The sequence below is a fragment of the Mirounga leonina genome, unplaced genomic scaffold (genome assembly GCF_011800145.1).
Source record: "Mirounga leonina isolate KUSES-001 unplaced genomic scaffold, KU_Mleo_1.0 Mir_177, whole genome shotgun sequence".
Lineage (NCBI taxonomy): Eukaryota > Metazoa > Chordata > Mammalia > Carnivora > Phocidae > Mirounga > Mirounga leonina.
Genome location: NW_023270459.1, coordinates 601,754 through 619,745, shown reverse-complemented (window position 1 = coordinate 619,745; position 17,992 = coordinate 601,754). Strand labels below are relative to the sequence as shown.

The window sequence follows — 17,992 nt, the reverse complement described above, 5'->3', positions numbered from 1 at the left end:
TTTTACATCGGGCCAGGCACGCAGTAGTTATTCATAAATCTTCGCTGAATGAAGGGAGGGAGGGAGGAGAAGGACAGCAAGGACAGCTCTCCCAGGTGTCCAGGGGGAGAGGTGGGTGAGTCATGGGGTGTCCCCGTGAATGCCCCTGGAGGGGAGCTCGCCTGGGGAGTGTCCTGCTGGGAGCACACAGAGGCTCTGTAAAAAGCAGTGCCAGGGCTGGTGGCTCAGCTAGGAATGGTGTGGGCTCTGGAATCTGCTGGCTGAGGTAGTGTGGCCTCTTGGGGTTGAGCCTGAGGGCGGAGGGGCACACGAGAGCCAGGGAGCCTGCACAATCATCTGGGGCTCAGACTTGGGGAGGGTGGGGTGGGTCCTCAGGCATGAGCTGCTCATAAACCTGAGGGTGCCAGAGGGAAGGGACTAGCGCTGATCTAGCCCATATGGTGCTTTTATGCAAAAGGCTTGCCCCTTGCCCAAGGCGCTTGACCTCCATCTGCTGGGAAACTGTTGTAGTAAATATGTAAATGAATGGTGCCTGAAACATGCATGGTAGCCCCTTAATTATGGAGTTTATGTGCAGTGCACAACCTGTACAACTGTCTGCAGAGGCTCTGGGGAGAGGGGGCATCGCTGGCCAAGCAGGAACAAGGGCAGATGGGAGCATCGTTGACAGATGGGTAGCCTGTCTGCACCAGCATGTATCACAGATTATCCCCCAATTTGGCCCCAGAGACGTCAGAAACAGGCTCCTAGAGTGTTGTAAACAGAGGGCATTGCTGACCTTACACTGGGGGGCCTTCTTGACCACACGACAGACCTCAAGGGAACCTAAGGCAGTGGCATCTCAGACCCCCAGACTGAGCACCAGGGGGCATTGCTGAGCCCAACACCCAAACTCCCAAGGTCTGGGTTCGGGTCAAAACTGAGTCTGAGTCCCAGTGCCCAGGAGCTGGAGTCCCCAGGTGTTGGAGTCGGGCACCCGGAAGACCCTCAGCCACCGCACCAGCTCGCTTTGGGCCATTTCCACTCCCCCTCCCTGGGCCGCCTCATCCACTTCCAGAAATGGGCAAGACTTCCTCTCCTCCTCCAGGAAGCTCCACTCTGCCCGCCCCTTCCCGGCCCAAGGGGCCGCCGAAGCTGCCCGCCTCCCCCAGTTCCACCCCAGTTTCAGCCTCCCTAGAGCTTCCGGCCGGAGGGGAGGCCCCGGGGCCCAACGATTTTGGTGTCCTCTCGCCGGCGTCTTCCCCCTTCGAGGCCCAGCTGGCCCCGCAGTTCACCGTCCGGCCCTCCGCTCCTCCCTGTCCCCTCCCCCCCCGCCGCCTCCGCCCCCGCCCCCCGCAGCTTTCACCGTGCCCCTCCCCCCGCCCGCACCCGGGGCGCTGCCCTGCCCCCACGGCCGCCAGGAAGGACGCCGCCTGGGTCCCGTGCCAGGCCTCTGAGTGTGCGGCCCCTCCCAGCCCGGCCAGGAATGCGGCTGGACCGCGGGGGCGGCGCAGACACCCGGCGCTCGGGCCAGCGCGATCACACAGGCAGTCGGGCAGGTGACCCCGGCTCGCCGGCTCGCCAGGGTCCTGGGCTTCTTCTAGAAGGAAAGCAGGACCGCCTGCCTTGCGGTCAAGCCACTAAACCCGGTGGCTTTCTTTCAGAGTCCCCCTCCAAGTTGCCCTATCCCCTGCCCGAAGACAGATTTGAGACCGAGTGGATTTTTTTTTTTTTTTTTTTTTAACTTGCTGGAGTCTCCTTGTCTTTCCCCTGGAGAGCTGGCTCTCCATGCTCTTTGGAGAGGCTCCATCCAGCCTCCAGCTTTGGGCTCTTCTTTCTGGCTCATTCTGAAAGCTCCCTTTTGCCCCCTATCCCCAGCCCCAAGATACACAGGTAGACTCCAGGCACAAGGACATGATTTCAAGCGACCTGGGGCTCCACCACCACCACCATTATGTACACACTGGGCACACCAGGGCAACCTGGCTGAGTACGTTCTGGGGGTTTTCTGGAGGGCCAGTTACCAGAGCTAACTGGTCTGCTTATCAGACCAATTTAAAGCAGTGAAGTTCATAGTCTGAAACCCACTTCCTCAAGGTTTCTGGGCTGTCAAGTGGGGATAGTAATCATACCCATGTTGTTTGGGGGATGGGAAGAGTTAACACACTTCCTAAGTGCTCAGCACTGTGCCAGGTGCCCAGGCCCCGCTCACTAAATGTTGGAGGTTATTAGGTCACCCTTGCCTTAGCCCAGAGACAAAGCACACAGACTTGACATTTCCCAGGACTGGTTTTAATTTCCATAAAATGGTGCGGTCTCTTCCCACATCAGGGGAAAGAGTCTCCCAGGATCCAACCCCTGGGGATTCAGTCCAGCACAGGGCCTGGTCCTAATCACCTTCCAGCCACCAGGCCCTATCCTCCCATCCCCAGGGCCAATCCCAGATTCCCCTCATGAGTCCTAGACAAGAGGACGGAGGTGGAGTGGCTCAGGACTGGATTCTGTCTCTCCAAAGCCCCTCTCTCTGTTCTAGGGAAGCCAGCTGTGTCTTTCCAAGGAGAGTTGGTCCAGCCACCAGGCTCAGTTTGGACACCAGACCATCATCCCCGCTGTGGGGGTCAGCGCCCCGGACCCGGCGGCCGCTCCAGGGCCTGTGTGCCCACCAACACGTCCAGGAGGTAGTCCAGTTCGGCCTCATCGAGCTCCAGAGCCTCCTCCTTGCCAGGCCCATCCTCAGGGCCAGGTTTGAGGCCCTCGGAGGCTGGTGCCCAAAGTTCACTGTCATACATAGAGGTGTCTATGTCCTCAAACAGGCCCTCAAGCTCATTGTCCAGCAGACAGCCAGTGGCTGGGCCCAGCAGGTCCAAGGCACCCAGGTTGGGGGGGGATCCCCCCGTGGGGCGGCCTAGGGGCCCCTCATCCACCAAGGGCTGGGGGGCCTGGCTCAGGCCCTCGATATGGCTGAGGTCCTCCAGCAGGCTGGCCATGGAGGCCGAGAGGGCGGCGTCGGAGCTGGCCAGCAGGCTCTCAGCCACACAAGGGGCCGCAGGTGGGCTGGGCACAGGTGGCAGGGTCGGTTCGGGCGCCATGGACGCCTGGATGCGCCGCAGCGTGTTCACTACCAGAACCAGGTGCCGCAGGTCCGGCTCGCTCTGCCGCAGGCTGTGGTGGAGCTTGAGCACCGAAAGGTCAAAGAGGGAACTGGAGGCCGCGGCCGGGGGGGCCTGTGCCACTGCTGGGAGGCTGGGATCCAGCCACCAGGCATCCACTGCCAGGCTTTCCTTCTCCTGCTCCTCCTCCCGCTTGCGCTTCAGACCTTTGCTCAGCATCATCTGCAGGGAGGGAGGAGTCATTCGGTTATAGAAAGTCAACGTGAAGTTCAGACCCTGGCTCTGAGAACTGATGTCTGGTGGGATCTTGGGCAGACCATTTAATTTCCTGAGCCTATGCTTTCTTAGGGAAACTTTTTTTTTTTATAGGTTTTATTTATTTATTTGAGAGAGAGAATGAGATAGAGAGCATGAGAAGGGGGAGGGTCAGAGAGAGAGGCAGACTCCCTGCTGAGCAGGGAGCCCGACATGGGACTTGATCCCGGGACTCCAGGATCATGACCTGAGCCGAAGGCAGTCGCTTAACCAACTGAGCCACCCAGGCGCCCCCCCCTTTTTTTTTTAATTTTATTTTATTTATTTGACAGAGAGAACGCGAGAGAGGGAAGACAGCAGGGGGAATGGGAGAGGGAGAAGCAGACTTCCCGTGGAGCAGGGAGCCCGATGTGGGACTCGATCCCAGGACTCTGGGATCATGACCTGAGCCGAAGGCAGACGCTTAACGACTGAGCCACCCAGGCGCCCCCTTAGGGAAACTTTAAGATACGAATGATAATAGTCATCTACTTCATAGAGTTGTTTTATGGAATCAGTGGGATAATGTACAAAAAAGCACTTATAACACTGTAACTCTTCTGATTAACAAGTCCTCTTAATAGCTATTATGTATTTCTTCAGCAAACCAGGTGAAATGCCCAATATTCAACCTTTTTTTTAACCCATGAAAGCAGCTGTTTCACATAGTTTAACATTTATTGAATGTCTACTACCCATCAGACAAATAAATACAGGAAATGTACAGATGGTGCTAGGAAGATACTAAGAGGTTCTGGGGAGTGGTCAGGGAAGGCTCCTGTGAGGAGGTGACATTTGAGCTGAGCCCTCAAGCAGGAGAAGGAGTCAGCCACAGAAGAACCAGGGAAGCATTCAGGGAAGAGAGAAGAACAACAAAGGCAAAGAAAGACCTGGAGGCTAGATGAGCTTGAACTGAAAAAAAAAAAAAAAAAAAAACCAAAAACGAAAAAACAAACCCCAAACACCAGTGTGGTCGGCGCAACAGAGCAACGCGGGAGGGGATGGGATTTGGAGAGCAAGCAGGGGCAAGGAGTTTGGATTGCACTGTGAGTGTCATTGAAGGATTCTGAGCAGGGAATAGAGTGGCGTTGTGAAATGATTTGGTTTCCAGAAGATCCCCCTCTGCTGCTTCGAGGAAGATGAGGGGGTAAGGAAGGGAGACCGAGGAAGAGCGTGGTCCTGAGCTCCATTCAGAGGCTACTGCACTCTGGGGAGGGTGATGATGGTGGCTTGGGGTAGAAGGTGGTTGGCAGTGGACTTGGAAGGAAGTTGGTTGATTCAGGATTTATCTGGGAGGCAGAGTAGATAGAGCTTGCCGGGAAATCCTGACGGGCACCGGGGGTCACTGAGAGAACTTTGAGGACCCACACTTCCCCCGGGGTAGGAGCTCCTGGAGTTCTGGACTCCATGCCTAACTTGCTTTTTTGAGTCTGGAAGCTTGCAGGATCCAGTCCCCGGGCCCTTGCCCAACAGGACCTTAAGAGTGACCCCTCACACTACTCAAAAGGGTCCTCGCCTCCTTCCCTGAAGACCAGGGAGTCCAGAACCGCAGGAATTCAGCCCCCACCCGAACTCCGCCCCCCGGTCCCGGCGCCCCCTAGCGGCACCAGGACGGCTTTCCCCGGGGATCCGGCTCCTCGGACCCCGGGACCCTCGACACTGCCCCATGCCCTGGCTGTCGCTCCTGCCTGCCCCCCGGGGCCGTGCGGGCCGGGATCCCCGGAGGGCTGTTTTGCCCTCTCGGCCCGTGCTCGCTTCCGGCAGGCAGTGGAAGCGGCTCCTCCCGAAGCGGCGGCGGCGGGGGCGGGTGAGTCACGCAGCCGGAGCCAGAGAGCCGGCGCCTCCGCCCCCTTCCCGGGCTGCGGCGTGATTCACCCAGCCCGGCCGGGCGGCACTTAGGAGCCCGCGCATCTCGATCCCGGGCAGCCCCTGCGCTCACCGGTCGGACCCGGGGATCGAACCTGCCAAACGACCCCACCGCGGGTTTCCCTTCTCTCCTCAGGCCCCTTCACTTCATTTACATACCTAGCTTACCCGCTGCCAATCAGAACGAAGAGGGATCCACGCGCAGCCAATCAGGAAACGGCGACGGAAGCATCGCTCGCTCGCTCGCTCTCCTTCAACGACCGGCGCCTGGGTCGGGAGACGCAGTTCTGACTCCGGCGCACGACTCCAGGCTCCTGACTCCCCTTAACTACCGCCCCCTCCCGTAGTGGCCCCGCCCTCCACCCGGGGATTGGCCTTGGACGGTGATGGGCGGAGCCTGTAAGGGGAATGTTCGGAGCGGGGGAGGGTGGCTTCACGGCGCATGCCCGGCGACTGCGTGAGGGGACGGGGACAGGTGGGTTGGCTGTTTTCGCTGCGGGACAGTGGCGGGGAGGGGTTTCTTGCTTCTCAAGGTGCGGGCCCCTCATACCTGCCCAGACACTTGCCAAAAGCCAGCAGTTAAGCTCCTTACAGACCCAACCCTAACAGGGGTCTGCATTCGAAGCCAGATAGGCATGGGTTCAAATTCTGACCATTCCCAAGATCGATGTGCGATCTGGGAAAAATGCTTGGACTTTTCTGAGCCACACGAAGTCTCTTAAATGGGTATCTTCTTGCCTACCTCTTGAGAGTTAGGAAAATTAAAATAAGGTGGCGTCTGTGAGAGCACTACAGCATACTGACCAAATGCGGGGCAGTTGGACTCAATGGTGGTTACAGGAGGGGGAGGAGGAGCGGGCGGGGTAGGAGTGGAGCCATTGGCGTCGCGTCCTGGTCTCCATTCCCTAAGTAGCTGTGCGATTTGGGGCCAGTGTTTTAATCCCCTAGGGTCTCAGTTTCCTCACCTTTTTAAAATGAGATTATTTTGAGGATTAAAAAGGATAATCGCACAGTGCCGCCAGGCTGGCTCAGTCGGAGGAGCCTGCGACTCTTGATATCCGAGTTGTGAGTTCAAGCCCCTCGTTGTGTGTAGAGATTACTTAAAAATAAGATCTAAAAGAAAAAAGAAAAAAAAGTAATTGCACAAAATGCTCAGAATGGTGCACAACATGTTCTTTTGTTGGTGGTAATAGCCGTGTGGTTACAGCACACGCGCTTAGTTTAAGGCGGGACACATGGGGTCGGGTGTAGGTAGACAAGAGTTTAACACTTGTCTGAGAAACTGACAATGGGGCTTAGCTTCTCCAAGTAGCTCATTTGCTAGCTTTTCTGGAGTTGTGGGAAGAACTATTATGAGCAAAGCTCTGGCCTAAAAATTAAGCTCCAGAAAATGCTAACTATACTAGTTGATTCAGGCAGCAATTATCAATGGATGTTCAAACCTTAGGGTGAAAGGTTAACAGGATCTTGGCAGGCTCCAGCACATTCCCCCACAGGTTACTTGCTAACTGCCAAGGGGGAAATATCCTTTTATGGTGTGGAGATGTGGTGCTCACCACCTTAACCATGTAAAGAAACTCTGCATCCACAATCGTGGGGCACCCCGACATTGGGTGCCACCCGATATGATGCATTAGGAAGTACACAACATTCCCTGTGGAGCCTCCCTGTTAAATTTCATAAACGGAATCTCATGAAGCCTCTATACCTAACATTCAGCTTACAGGAAACAGAGAGGAACAAATTAAACGAACACAATCAGACAAATACAGAATGTGGGACATCTGTAAGCACAACTGGACTGTTCCATCAAAAATTCAATTTTGAATTTGGTTGGTTAAGTGTGGGTCCCAAAAATTCAATTTTGAATTTGGTTGGTTAAGTGGTTTGGAAGTGTGGGTCCTCAGTTGGTTAAACGACTGCCTTTGGCTCAGGTCGTGATCCTGGAGTCCCTGGATCGAGTCCCGCATCAGGCTCCCTGCTCGGCAGGGAGCCTGCTTCTCCCTCTGACCCTCCCCCCTCTCATGTGCTCTCTCTCTCTCTCTCATTCTCTCTGGCTCAAATAAATTAAAAAAAAAAATTCAATTTTGAGAAAACAGAAAAAGGGATTGGTGGGGCTGATGGTGGAGAACTTTCTGGAATGAAAGTTACTATATAATTTCGTTATTACAACCAATTAAGCATATGAACCCTCACTGAATCCTGATTTGGGGAGGGGGGTACAGCTACAAAAGATATCCTGGGGGGGGCGCGCCTGCGTGGCTCAGTCAGTTAAGCATCTGCCTTCAGCTCAGGTCATGATCTCGGGGTCCTGGGATCCAGCCCGCACTGGGCTTCCTGCTCAGTGGGGAAGCCTGTTTCTGCCTCTGCCTCTCCCGCAGCTCATGCTCTCTCTCTCAAATAAATAAATAATAAAATCTTGAAAAACAAAAAAGAAATGCCTGCTGAGCCATTAGGGATAGAATGTTAAGATATCTACAATCTGGGGCGCCTGGGTGGCTCTGTTGTTAAGCGTCTGCCTTCAGCTCAGGTCATGGTCCCAGGGTCCTGGGATCAAGCCCCGCATCGGGCTCCCTGCTCAGCCAGAAGCCTGCTTCTCCCTCTCCCAATCCCCCTGCTTGTGTTCCCTCTCTCGCTGTCTCTCTGTCAAATAAATAAATAAAATCTTAAAAAATATATATCTATAATCTACTTTCCAATGGTTCAGCAAAAAAAAAAAAAATGCATATATACATATGTAGATAAAGGAAACAAAATATTAACAATTAAATCTAGGTGGGAGGGTATACAGGCACTCAAAATACATTTTCCCCCCATCTTTTCTATATGCTTAAATTTTTTTCCATAATAAAAAGAGGGTAAAATGCTAATTAGAACCGGCCCCTGCCAGGCAAATTCACATAATTTCCCCTACAACCTATCCTTATGGACTGGGGGAAAAAAAGGAGGCTCTGAGTCTCCAAGTGGCTTGCTCCAGATCACATGCTGGAGAGCTCAGAGGAATCTCAAGAGCTTGGTCAACCTGTATTTATTGAGCACCTACTATATTATGGGCACCGTTGTAGACACTAGGGGAACAGCACTGGATAAGCCTCATACCCTCATACGGTCTCTCTTTTCATGGATCAGGGGAGGGGGTAAACAGAGAAAAGAAGTCTGACAATAAAAACATCCATGGAAGTCTGACAATAAAAACATCCAGGCACTGTTGTAGGCATTGATGATAGGCAGTAAAACTATAGACAAAAATCCCTGATGTGAGGGCGGTGGACAATACACTTAAAATAATAAAGAAATAATTTAGTGTCTTAGAAGGTGACAAGTGAAAAGGAAAAGAATAAAGCAGAGCAGGAGGAGAGGAATGAAAGGGCCTGCAGTGTAGATAGGGTACTGGAGCTGGTAGGAAGTTCCGAGTAGACCCGATGAAATGAGAGAGGTAGTAAGGTTCTGGGAGAAGAATGCTCCAGCCAGAGGGGAAGGGCCAATGCAAAGGCCCTGAGGAAGGAGTCTGCCAGGCAGCGAGGCCAGTGTAGCTTGGGGGGGGGGGGGGGGGGGGTCGGAGAAGCTTTCAGGCCGTTTAGAGCCCTCTACGGAACGCTATGTTTTATTCCGAATGGGATGAGACCCTGGAAGATGAATAAACGAGGAAGATAATTTCGGCCTCTGTTCAGTGCCTTGAAGAAAACAAAATAGGACGGGATAATAGAGAGGCCTGTGCCAGGGTGGTCCAGGAGAGCGTCCTTGAGGAGGTGACCCTGGAGCTGAGACCAGAAAGAGCAGGAGCCAGGAATTCAAAGGGCTGGGGGAAGGGAGAGGGAGAGAGACCAGGCCTTGGGAAATGAAACCAGAAACAAGCCACCGGGTAGGGCAGGCCTGGGGAGGAGCCTCCGCCCGAGGGGGAGGGGGAGGGGAGAGGGAGGGGAGCGCCCCGCCCCCAGCCGGCCGCCCCACCCGGCCTCTGGGGAGGGAGCAGGCGCCGGGCCGGCTCCAGCCGCCGCCGCCTCCGGGGTATTCCGCCGCCCCGCCCACTCGGGGTGGGGGAGTGGGCAGGTGGGAGGGGCCTGCCCCGCCGGCCCCGCCCCGCGGCGGCCGCGCCCCATCCCCCCACCGCGGGCCGGAGGAGGGCAGTTTGGGGAAGGTGGACTCTGCCCTCAGACCCGGTCCCTCTGCGGGCGAGCCTTTGTATTTCTCTCATCAGTTCTTTAATCAGGCAGGAGCTGGGCCTCTCTGAGCCGCAGTTTGTTTATCCGGAAAGTGGGGGTGCTCCTCATACTGCCCTCACGGTGGTACTAGCAAGCTACACGATTCCTTTTTACTCAGTTATCTGTAAGGCAAAGAGGGCCTCTTAAAAGGTGAGTCAGGTCTCATCCCTGCTCTGCTCAGCAGCCTTCCATGGCTTCCATCTCATTCGATAAAGCTCAGTCTTTCACTTCATGTCCAAGGATGCTCTCTTCTTGTACACTCTGCTGCAGCTACACTGACCTCTTCAGGGTCCCGCACTCCACTCATGCACTCCACTCATGCTCTGACCTCAGGGCCTTTGCACTAGCTGTTACCTCTGCCAGGATCGTCGTCCCCCCCCCCCCCCCCCCCGGGCCTGACATGACTCACTTCTCACCTCCTTCAGGTTTTTACTCAAATGTCACCTTGTCAGTGAGGCCTTCTCTGGCCATCCCATTGAAATAACAATACCCCAGCCACTTTCTTGCTTTCTTTTTCTCTCCAGCATTTATCACCTCCTAACAGACTGCATATTTCACTCATTTTTCTATGTATTTCAGCCTTCCCCAACTAAGCTGTGTGAGAACAGGAGCTATTTTATTCCCGTGCCTGGAAGAGCACCAGGCCCACAGTAGGCACTCAATAAATGTAAGCAATTATTGGAATCCCTAGGGTACATCGGGTCCTCCTTTTCGTGGTTTACACAGTCGCTCGGTGAGGTAGGTACTACCGGAGGGCTGAGGTTGGGACATGCTGGTGTGTTTGAAGAACTGTAGAGAATGGTATAGCTGGAGCATAAGAGTGGCAGGGAGCGGGCAGCGTGAGGAAGATTAATTCAGAGAGGTAAGAGGGAGGGTTGACCGTTGCAAGGTCGGGAGTTCATTTTTGCAACAATAGAAAAAAACCCAACCACATTGTTTTTGAGCACACACCTGTACTGAGCATAGTTCTATGCACTGGGGCATAGAGCTGGGCTAAGACCAGCAAAACCCCTCCCTCTCAGAGTTGCTAATAGACCAGAAGGCTAACCATAAACAGGTAATAAATAACTTGAGATAGGATAGGTGCTACTAAGAAAATCAAATAGAGTGTGGTGGGGGGATGGTGCACCTGGATGTGTTGAGCTACGCAAGGTAGGGAAGACAACTCTGAGAAGGGGACATTTGCATTGGTGAAGCTATAGGAGAAATGTCCCCTGGGCCATTAACAAGTGCAAAGGTCCTGGGGTGAATGAGCTTGGGATGAAATGAGACCAGTGTGACTGGAGGTGAGGAAGAGTGGGAGATTCAGTTGTGAAGTTAGGAGCAAGATTGCCAGGTCTTACAGGCCTTGGTGAAGTTCAGGTTTTATTCTGGGTATGAGAAGTCACTGAGAGTTTTAAGTAGGGGTAAGATATGATCCAATGGGCATCTATATTGAGATGTGAAACACATGTGCCTCGAGGTTCTCATGACCATCTCTTCTCGATGCTGATTGGCACCCATTGGTCAGCTACCCCACTGCTTTCAGATTTAGATGCAAAGCCCCTCTCTGGGCAAGAATCTTGGCTTTGGGCCAGAAAGCACAGGCAAAATCCCCCTCCTTTCCTGGCCTGTGGACTCCGCCCTGATGTGGTTCCTTTTTGCAGACCTTCCAGAAAAGTCCCTAATGCGGTGTAAACTCACCTGCTGAGTCTTCAAAGGTCTTTGCAGACTTAGCCAGTACAGCAACATGTCACACTGCACCTTCCCAGCCTCCCTCTTTTCTCCACTCACCAGCCTGGGCTTGTACCTCCTAAATAAACCCTTAGCACTGTAACTGAAGCCTGATCAACAGTTTTCTAGAAAGATCTTTTTTTAAATAGTTTTTTTTTTTTTGAGAGAAAGAGCAAGAGAGCACACAAACGGGGAGTGGGAGAGGGAGAGGGAGAAGTAGGCTCCCCGCTGAGCAGGGAGCCCTACTCAGTTCGATCCCAGGACCCTAAGATCATGACCTGAGCTGAGGGCAGACGCTTAACCGACTGAGCCATCCAGGCGCCCCTAGAAAGATCTACACTTAATGCTCTCTTTGGGCATTTTCTTTCCCCTCTGGACCTCAGCAATACCTTGCATACAATTTTAAGTGCTAAGAGTGACCTATCCTTTTGGTAATTCATGGGACTCAGCTTCTCCCTCCTGTGTGCACCCATGTGGCTAGGGATCCAAGTTTACCAAGAAGCAAAAACACAAATAGTTAAGAACCAGTGTCTGGGGGCGCCTGGGTGGCTCAGTCATTGGGCAGGCGTCTGCCTTCGGCTCAGGTCATGATCCCAGGGGCGTGGGATCCAGCCCTGCATCGGGCTCCCTGCTCAGCGGGAAGCCTGCTTCTCCCTCTCCCACTCCCCCTGCTTGTATTCCCTCTCTCGCTGTCTCTCTCTGCCAAATAAAATCTTAAAAAAAAAAAAAGAACTAGTGTCTGGAGGCCAACTTAAGAGTCCCCTGGTCCTTGCTTTTCTTGCGGTGTGATGGGGAGCAAGTGATTTGGCCCCTCTGAACTTGAGGTTCCTCCTATGTAAAGCCTGTTAACAGAATTCTGTATTATCATGAAGATTAAATGACTTAATTCAAACAAAGTGGATAGAATAGTACTCTTAACAAGTACTCAGTAATTATTATGTTTAATAATACGCCTGCCCCCACTTTGGCAGGTAAGGGGTACAGGTGGGGAACTTACCAGGTCCCTCCCAGTGACCCACTGAAATTTAGAAACTTTAGGCAACACCATCCCTTCCAAAATACTTTTATTAAAAAAAAAAAAAAAAAAGTCATTACAAACAAGCAAAAAACAAAGAACAAGACCCACCACAAAACCCGCCTTTCTTTTAAATAATGCGGCATGGAGCAGTTTGGTTTCCACCCTATTGCACGTGGTCCGGCCTGGTTATGAATCAGGAGACTGCTGGGACTGGGGTCTTGCCAAAGAGGTGGGGTTCAACCTTGGGGGAGGAGGCCAGCCCCTCCTGCTCCCTTGAGGTGCAAGAGGCAAAGTCTGAGTTCCCATAGCAACCAGGCAGCACATCCCCGTCATCCTCTGACAGGCCCAGCTTTATCTTCCCTGAGGCCCCAGTGGTCACAAGGGGAGTAGGAACTGGAGGGAAAGGCAGAAGAAATGTGGGAAGTGGGAAATCAGACTCCCAGAAACAGAGTCACGTTAAGGCATTTGGAACAGATAAATTAATTCAGGAAGACCCACCTTCACAGAAGGCTGTGGTAACCACACACACATGCAAGACGGTTGTGGAACCCTGAAATGGGAGGAAAGGAGGCCACAGTCATTGCTTAGAGACCCCACCAAAACACACATACACACATACACACACACACACACACACAAACAGGTGCATCCAGGGATCCAGCCCACCGAGGCTGAGATGAGGAAAGAGCCCCCAAAGTTTTAGGATCCCAAAATGATTTCCATAATGTGATCGAGTTCATTCCACTCCCAGGACCCTGGGGCACAGAAGAGGTTGTGAGGGGGCTCCGGTGGGGCAAGTGCAGGCTCCTTCTCTACTGCAGATGTGTCAATGTCCAGAAAAAAGTCATCCAGACCCGAGTCCCCCAGGTACCGGGAGCTCAGAGCTTCTAAGAAGACTGGATCAGGCTGGGGCAGCCCTTCGTTCTGGGGTCCTGGGGGAGCCACTGGATTCTGAGGGGGCTCTGTCTCATCCATGGACGTCTCCAATTCCCTGAGAATAGAGCCGATGGTGGCTGACAGGGAGAAGTCCTCCTCGCCCAGGAAGAGGGGCTCAGGGGGCAGGACAGGTGCTGGAGTCAGGCACAGGGCGGCCTGGAGCTGCTGGAGGGTATTGTGGATGAGGACATGCCTGCGTAGGCTCGGTGCTCGGGGACCCAGGCTTCGCTGGACTTTGTCTAACGAGATTCGAAGCAGGGCTTGCTGGTAGCTCCGCAGGCCTGCTGGACCCCAGTCCCACTTCTCATCCTCCTCTTCCTCCTCCAAATCTGAGTGTTTCCTCTTCAAGCCTCCTACCATGGTGCCCTATAGAGAGAAGAGGGGCAAGTCAGACGCAGAGGGGCTAGTTCAAATCCCAAATCTATAAAATGGACATAATATGCGGGATGCCTGGGTGGCTCAGTTGGTTAAGCGGCTGCCTTCGGCTCAGGTCATGATCCCAGGGTCCTGGGATCGAGTCCCACATCGGGCTCCTTGCTCAGCAGGGAGCCTGCTTCTCCCTCTGCCTGCCTCTCCCCCTGCTTGTGTTCTGTCTCTCTCTCTGACAAATAAATAAATAAAAACTTTAAAAAAAAAAAAAAAAGGACATAATATGAATCCCACAGGGCTGAGGAGGGGAAAACAAGATCTGGACCGAAACATAGCTGGGTTCGCATCCCACTTACTTGCCTGTGTGGCCCTGAATAGTGAATCTGCCTCCTTCAAACACAATACTCATTTCTTCAAAAGTGTCACATATGACAGGTGTGGAGTATGGGGACCTGGGCTAGAGGCAGGGAAACTTGGGTTTGAACTCTGGCTGTGACACTGCTCAGCTGTTTGATCTTTGTAAGTTATGTGACATTGCCTCTCTGGGTCTCAGATTCCTCATCTGTAAAGGGAGGACTGTAAAATTTCTTACTATATTGTCAAGAAGATCCCACGTGTAAAATACGCATGGGGCCCATCTAGTTAACCTTAAGGAACAAGAATTTAATTGTCATTTATTCATTCAATATTTTTACCTATTGACTGCCTATTATATTAGAGACACCTGGAGCCCTGTTAGGACACCTATTTGTAGAGACTCTGCTTTCACAGCGATGATTATTTTTCTTTTTTTTTTAAGATTTTTTTTAAATTTCAGAGAGAGCACAAGTGGAGGGGAGGAGCAGAGGGAGTGGGAGAAGCAGGCTCCCCACTGAGTGCGGAGCTGTAAGTGGGGCTCCATCCCAGGACCCCGGGATCATGACCTGAGCCAAAGGCAGCCGCTTAACCGACTGAGCCTCCCAGGCGCCCCAGGGAGTGTATTTCTTTCCATGCCCTCTTCCTAACGCACTGGAAGCACACCCAAGAACTGGGAAGGAGCCTCCCTCCTCCTCTCTGGCGCTCCTTCGGCTTTCCCCAAAGCGTGCCTCACAAGAAAACTCGCGAACACTCAACTCCTGCCAGGCTCCGCCCCCTCCATGGATCTCCATTCAGCATCCAGGCAGGCAACAACTTAGCCCAGGGGCTTCTGGGAAATGTGGGCCAATTGAGCATGCACTACAATCCCCAGAGGGCTCCGCACGCCAGAGGGCGCAACCTCCCCCGCCCTCCCTCAGGGCATGCGCACAGGGCCCGGGGCCGGTGGGGGAAGGGAACCCGGACTTCCAGCTGCCCGGCGCGGGCCGAGCCCCGCCCTCCGCTGCCTCCAGGGCGGCGGGTCTGAGCTCCACGCCTGGACGCCCCTCCCCCACCCCAGACTCCGGCCCTGAAACTGCTTTCTCCCAGTCCTTCGGACACCAAGAAGGCCCCAGATTCTTCCCCAAAACTACTGTCGGGTCCAGAGACTCGGGCCCCAACACATGGCTCAAAAACTACAAATGCTCTCCGATCTACTCTGTTCGGGATACTAATTTTGAAGCCCTCACCCGTCAACTTTCCCCTATTCTCCCGTCTTTCAAACGTCTTTCGACTTCACCTCCCAACTCTCCCTCTGACTCCAAGACTTGAACATGGGACTCTCCCCAGCACCTCCTCTCCTCCACTGCGTCTCCCTCACCAAGATTCCTTGCACGTAGCTTTCTCGCTTTTCCAAATGCTCGGGATCCCAGCCCCAAGCCCTCACACCTTTTCCAGAACACTGGAGCCCCGAATTCAACCCGCCCGGGAGACGCGAATTGTCCCAATCTTTAGATTTCCTGCCCCAGAAGTTGCTTCCTTGGTTCTCTCGCTTCTCCAAACACCCCATGTCCCAGCTTCAAACTCCGTCCACTTGGAGATCCTGCCCCAACAACTTCGCCTTCGGTCCGGGATCTTGAATTCAGTCTCCAGTCCCCAAAGCCCACCAATCCTATCAGTCACCCTTATTTGCACCCTCTACCCACGCCCAGACCCCGCCTCCACAACTCTCGGGGGGCGCGCCTCCACCTCCCCTTACCCAAGGCAAATCTCAAGCCGGGTGGCCTCTCTCTCTCTCTCTCTCTCACCTTCGCTGCCAGGTTCGCAATGACCAAGTCCTGGAACGTCCGCAGCTTTACGACCCACACCAGCGCTGAGTAGGAACCTCGCTCACCTCCCCAGGGCCTCTCGGTTTGGCCTCCGGCCCACCTAGCTCCGCCCCGGAGCCGAAGCGCGAGACGTGATTGGCTGGAGTCCTGCCCGCTGCGGGGCGAGGATTGGCTGGGTGGAGCCACCGGTCCGTCGCCAGGAGACGCCGGACCCGCCCTCCCTTTCCTTACACCCCGGACCTTTTAAAGGATTCCGACTCGTCCGGGGGCGGGGCCGCGTCTCGAGGGTGGAGGGTGGCGAGGACGTCAGAACCGTTTCCTTCTACTCAGCCACTGTCCTCGCTCCAAAATCGTCAGCATTGCTCTCTGCGATCCCTTTATACCAGGTGAGGACCCCGTAGCGGGAGGGGCTTAACACGCCCCTCCCCACCCCGCTTTCCGGGCGGGTGGGGCTGAGCCCCTCGCGGAGGCCGCGCCCCCGGGGTTCCGAGGGCGGACGCTGCGGGGCGGAGGATGACGCAGCTGAAGACCAGCCAATGGTTCGGCGCGGTCTACGTTGCCTGGGCGATCGCAGCCGGGTTTCTGTCTTCCTGCCCCCACACACTGTGCCCCGGGCCCCTTCTTAATCCTAAAGACTTCTCTGCACGCCCTGTGGTGGTCTCTCCTGCACCCCGCCTCCCCCCGGCGCCCTAGCCTTCCTCTCAGGCAGGATGGCATCTCCACTGCTGGGAACTCGTTCCTCGGTCGCCAAGGTCCTGGGGACAAAGTCCCAGCTCCTCCCCTTTTGCCACAAAGCCCTTCACGGTCTGGCCTGATGCACACTCCTGGCTCCCTGTGATCCGGCCCCACTGGTTGACTTACAGTTTTTCCAAAATGACTTCACGTGCCCGCGCCACCATAAACGCTGAGATTTTTGTCTTGTCTTTTTCCCTGCCTTATCCCTAGTGTTTTAGGTACCGTAGCAAGTACTCAAAAATGACAATAAAGGGCCTCTGGATCTTTAAACTGGTTTCCTCATCCTGAAAATACACCTTCAGTTCCCAGGCTGCCTCTCGCCAGAACTCATCTCAAAAGTTTCCTCCTCTCAGAATCCCTCCCTTGAAGCTCGAGAGCGGGTGAGGCTCCATTCCATGGTGTCCTGGGCTTCTCCCCGTGCTGGCCCTGACGCCTCTGCCCTTGCCTCCCAATCCTGGCCCTGTGCACTCGAGGTCGGGATTGTGGGCCCTCAGAGGGCAGGTACCAACCAAGGCTATCTTGGTCACCCAGGGCTTGGTCCGTAGCATCACCTAGCACATGGCTGGACACAAAGAAGGTACCCAGTGAAAAGTTTTGTAAATGACCAATATGACAGAAAGAGAAAGAGGGCAGGAAAACAAAAACAACAGTGCCAGTGCCCTGAAAGCCTGAATCAGTAGTGCCCCACCCCCACAAGTTTCACCAAGAGGAGTGGGGAGGCAGATTTCTGCAGGCAACCCCTGGGAAGGGAGGTTAAAGTTCTTCAGACCAGTTCTCATTGGTTGGAACTTGCCACCAGTCATCCTGCTGCTTGCAGAAGCAATATAGGAAGGGAATGGATTTTTTTTGGATGGGGGAGGGGAAAGTTAAAGGTGTTGGGTGGGTAGGTCAGGGAAGCTGGAAGTAGGAAGAGAGGAGTGGCTCACCCAGACCTGGGAAAGGTGTCTCTGGGGAACATGGGCAGCGGACAGTAGATTATCAAAGAGGGACATGATTAGGAAGGGGTCATTCTTCCCCTTCCCCGTCCCAAACCCGCCCCTCTTCCAGGGCCCCCATCTCGGACTGGCCCCACCATAACCCCATCTCCAGGTTCTAGCTCTATGCTTCTTCCTGGATGCCTCTCCCTGCGCACCCCCGCACCCCCATCATGGACTGTCCATTCTGCTCACACCCACTCTCTTGCCCCACTTAAGGCCTCTGTCTTGGTACCCTGGGGCTCCAGAGCCTGCTTTTGCAGGCCTCTGATCCACATTCACCCAGCAGCCAAGGGCAGCTTTATAAAACACAAACCTGACTGTGCCCCCTCCCCGCTTCTCTCCTGCTCCGCCCCTTGCACACAACTTCAGAATAAAGCTCAAGCTTTTTACAATGATTCTGCAGAGTTTAGCTTCCATGTAACAGCCTCTTGGGGCTGATCACTCCTCCTCTCCGACTTGTTTGCTCTCCAAGCTGGGTCAGGTCATTCTGTCAGCCCTCTGGGCTTCCTCCTTCAGAGCTACAGTCACTCTGGGTTGTCACTCTCACGGGCCGGGGTGTCTTCCTCATTGGACTGTGAGATCTATGAAGCCAAGGTCACCCCTCATAGTCCTCACAGTCCTCACCGGTGGT

At 54.2% G+C, this 17,992-nt stretch overlaps 2 protein-coding genes across 6 annotated transcripts; both read right to left on the bottom strand.

The window, feature by feature from the left end:
• Positions 1 to 2,249: 2,249 nt before the first annotated feature.
• Positions 2,250 to 5,555, bottom strand: SERTAD1 (SERTA domain containing 1). Of its 2 annotated transcripts, none has more exons than XM_035023337.1 (2): positions 5,409 to 5,555; positions 2,250 to 3,311 (listed from the first exon to the last, which is right to left on the bottom strand). In XM_035023337.1, the coding sequence occupies exon 2, from the start codon at positions 3,309 to 3,311 to the stop codon at positions 2,598 to 2,600; it is 714 nt and encodes a 237-aa protein (XP_034879228.1). In that variant the 5' UTR covers positions 5,409 to 5,555; the 3' UTR covers positions 2,250 to 2,597. The 2 variants fall into 2 exon arrangements, with proteins under 2 accessions (XP_034879228.1, XP_034879229.1); XM_035023338.1 differs by having other exon boundaries at positions 5,418 to 5,555.
• Positions 5,556 to 12,495: 6,940 nt separating this feature from the next.
• SERTAD3 (SERTA domain containing 3) lies at positions 12,496 to 17,938 on the bottom strand. 4 transcript variants are annotated; one of them, XM_035023331.1, is made up of 2 exons: positions 17,752 to 17,938; positions 12,496 to 13,484 (listed from the first exon to the last, which is right to left on the bottom strand). In XM_035023331.1, exons 1-2 carry the CDS (start codon positions 17,776 to 17,778, stop codon positions 12,882 to 12,884), a joined length of 630 nt encoding a protein of 209 aa, XP_034879222.1. In that variant the 5' UTR covers positions 17,779 to 17,938; the 3' UTR covers positions 12,496 to 12,881. The 4 variants fall into 4 exon arrangements, with proteins under 4 accessions (XP_034879222.1, XP_034879224.1, XP_034879223.1 ...); XM_035023333.1 differs by lacking the exon at positions 17,752 to 17,938 and adding an exon at positions 15,580 to 16,163; XM_035023332.1 differs by lacking the exon at positions 17,752 to 17,938 and adding an exon at positions 15,629 to 16,133.
• Positions 17,939 to 17,992: the final 54 nt, after the last annotated feature.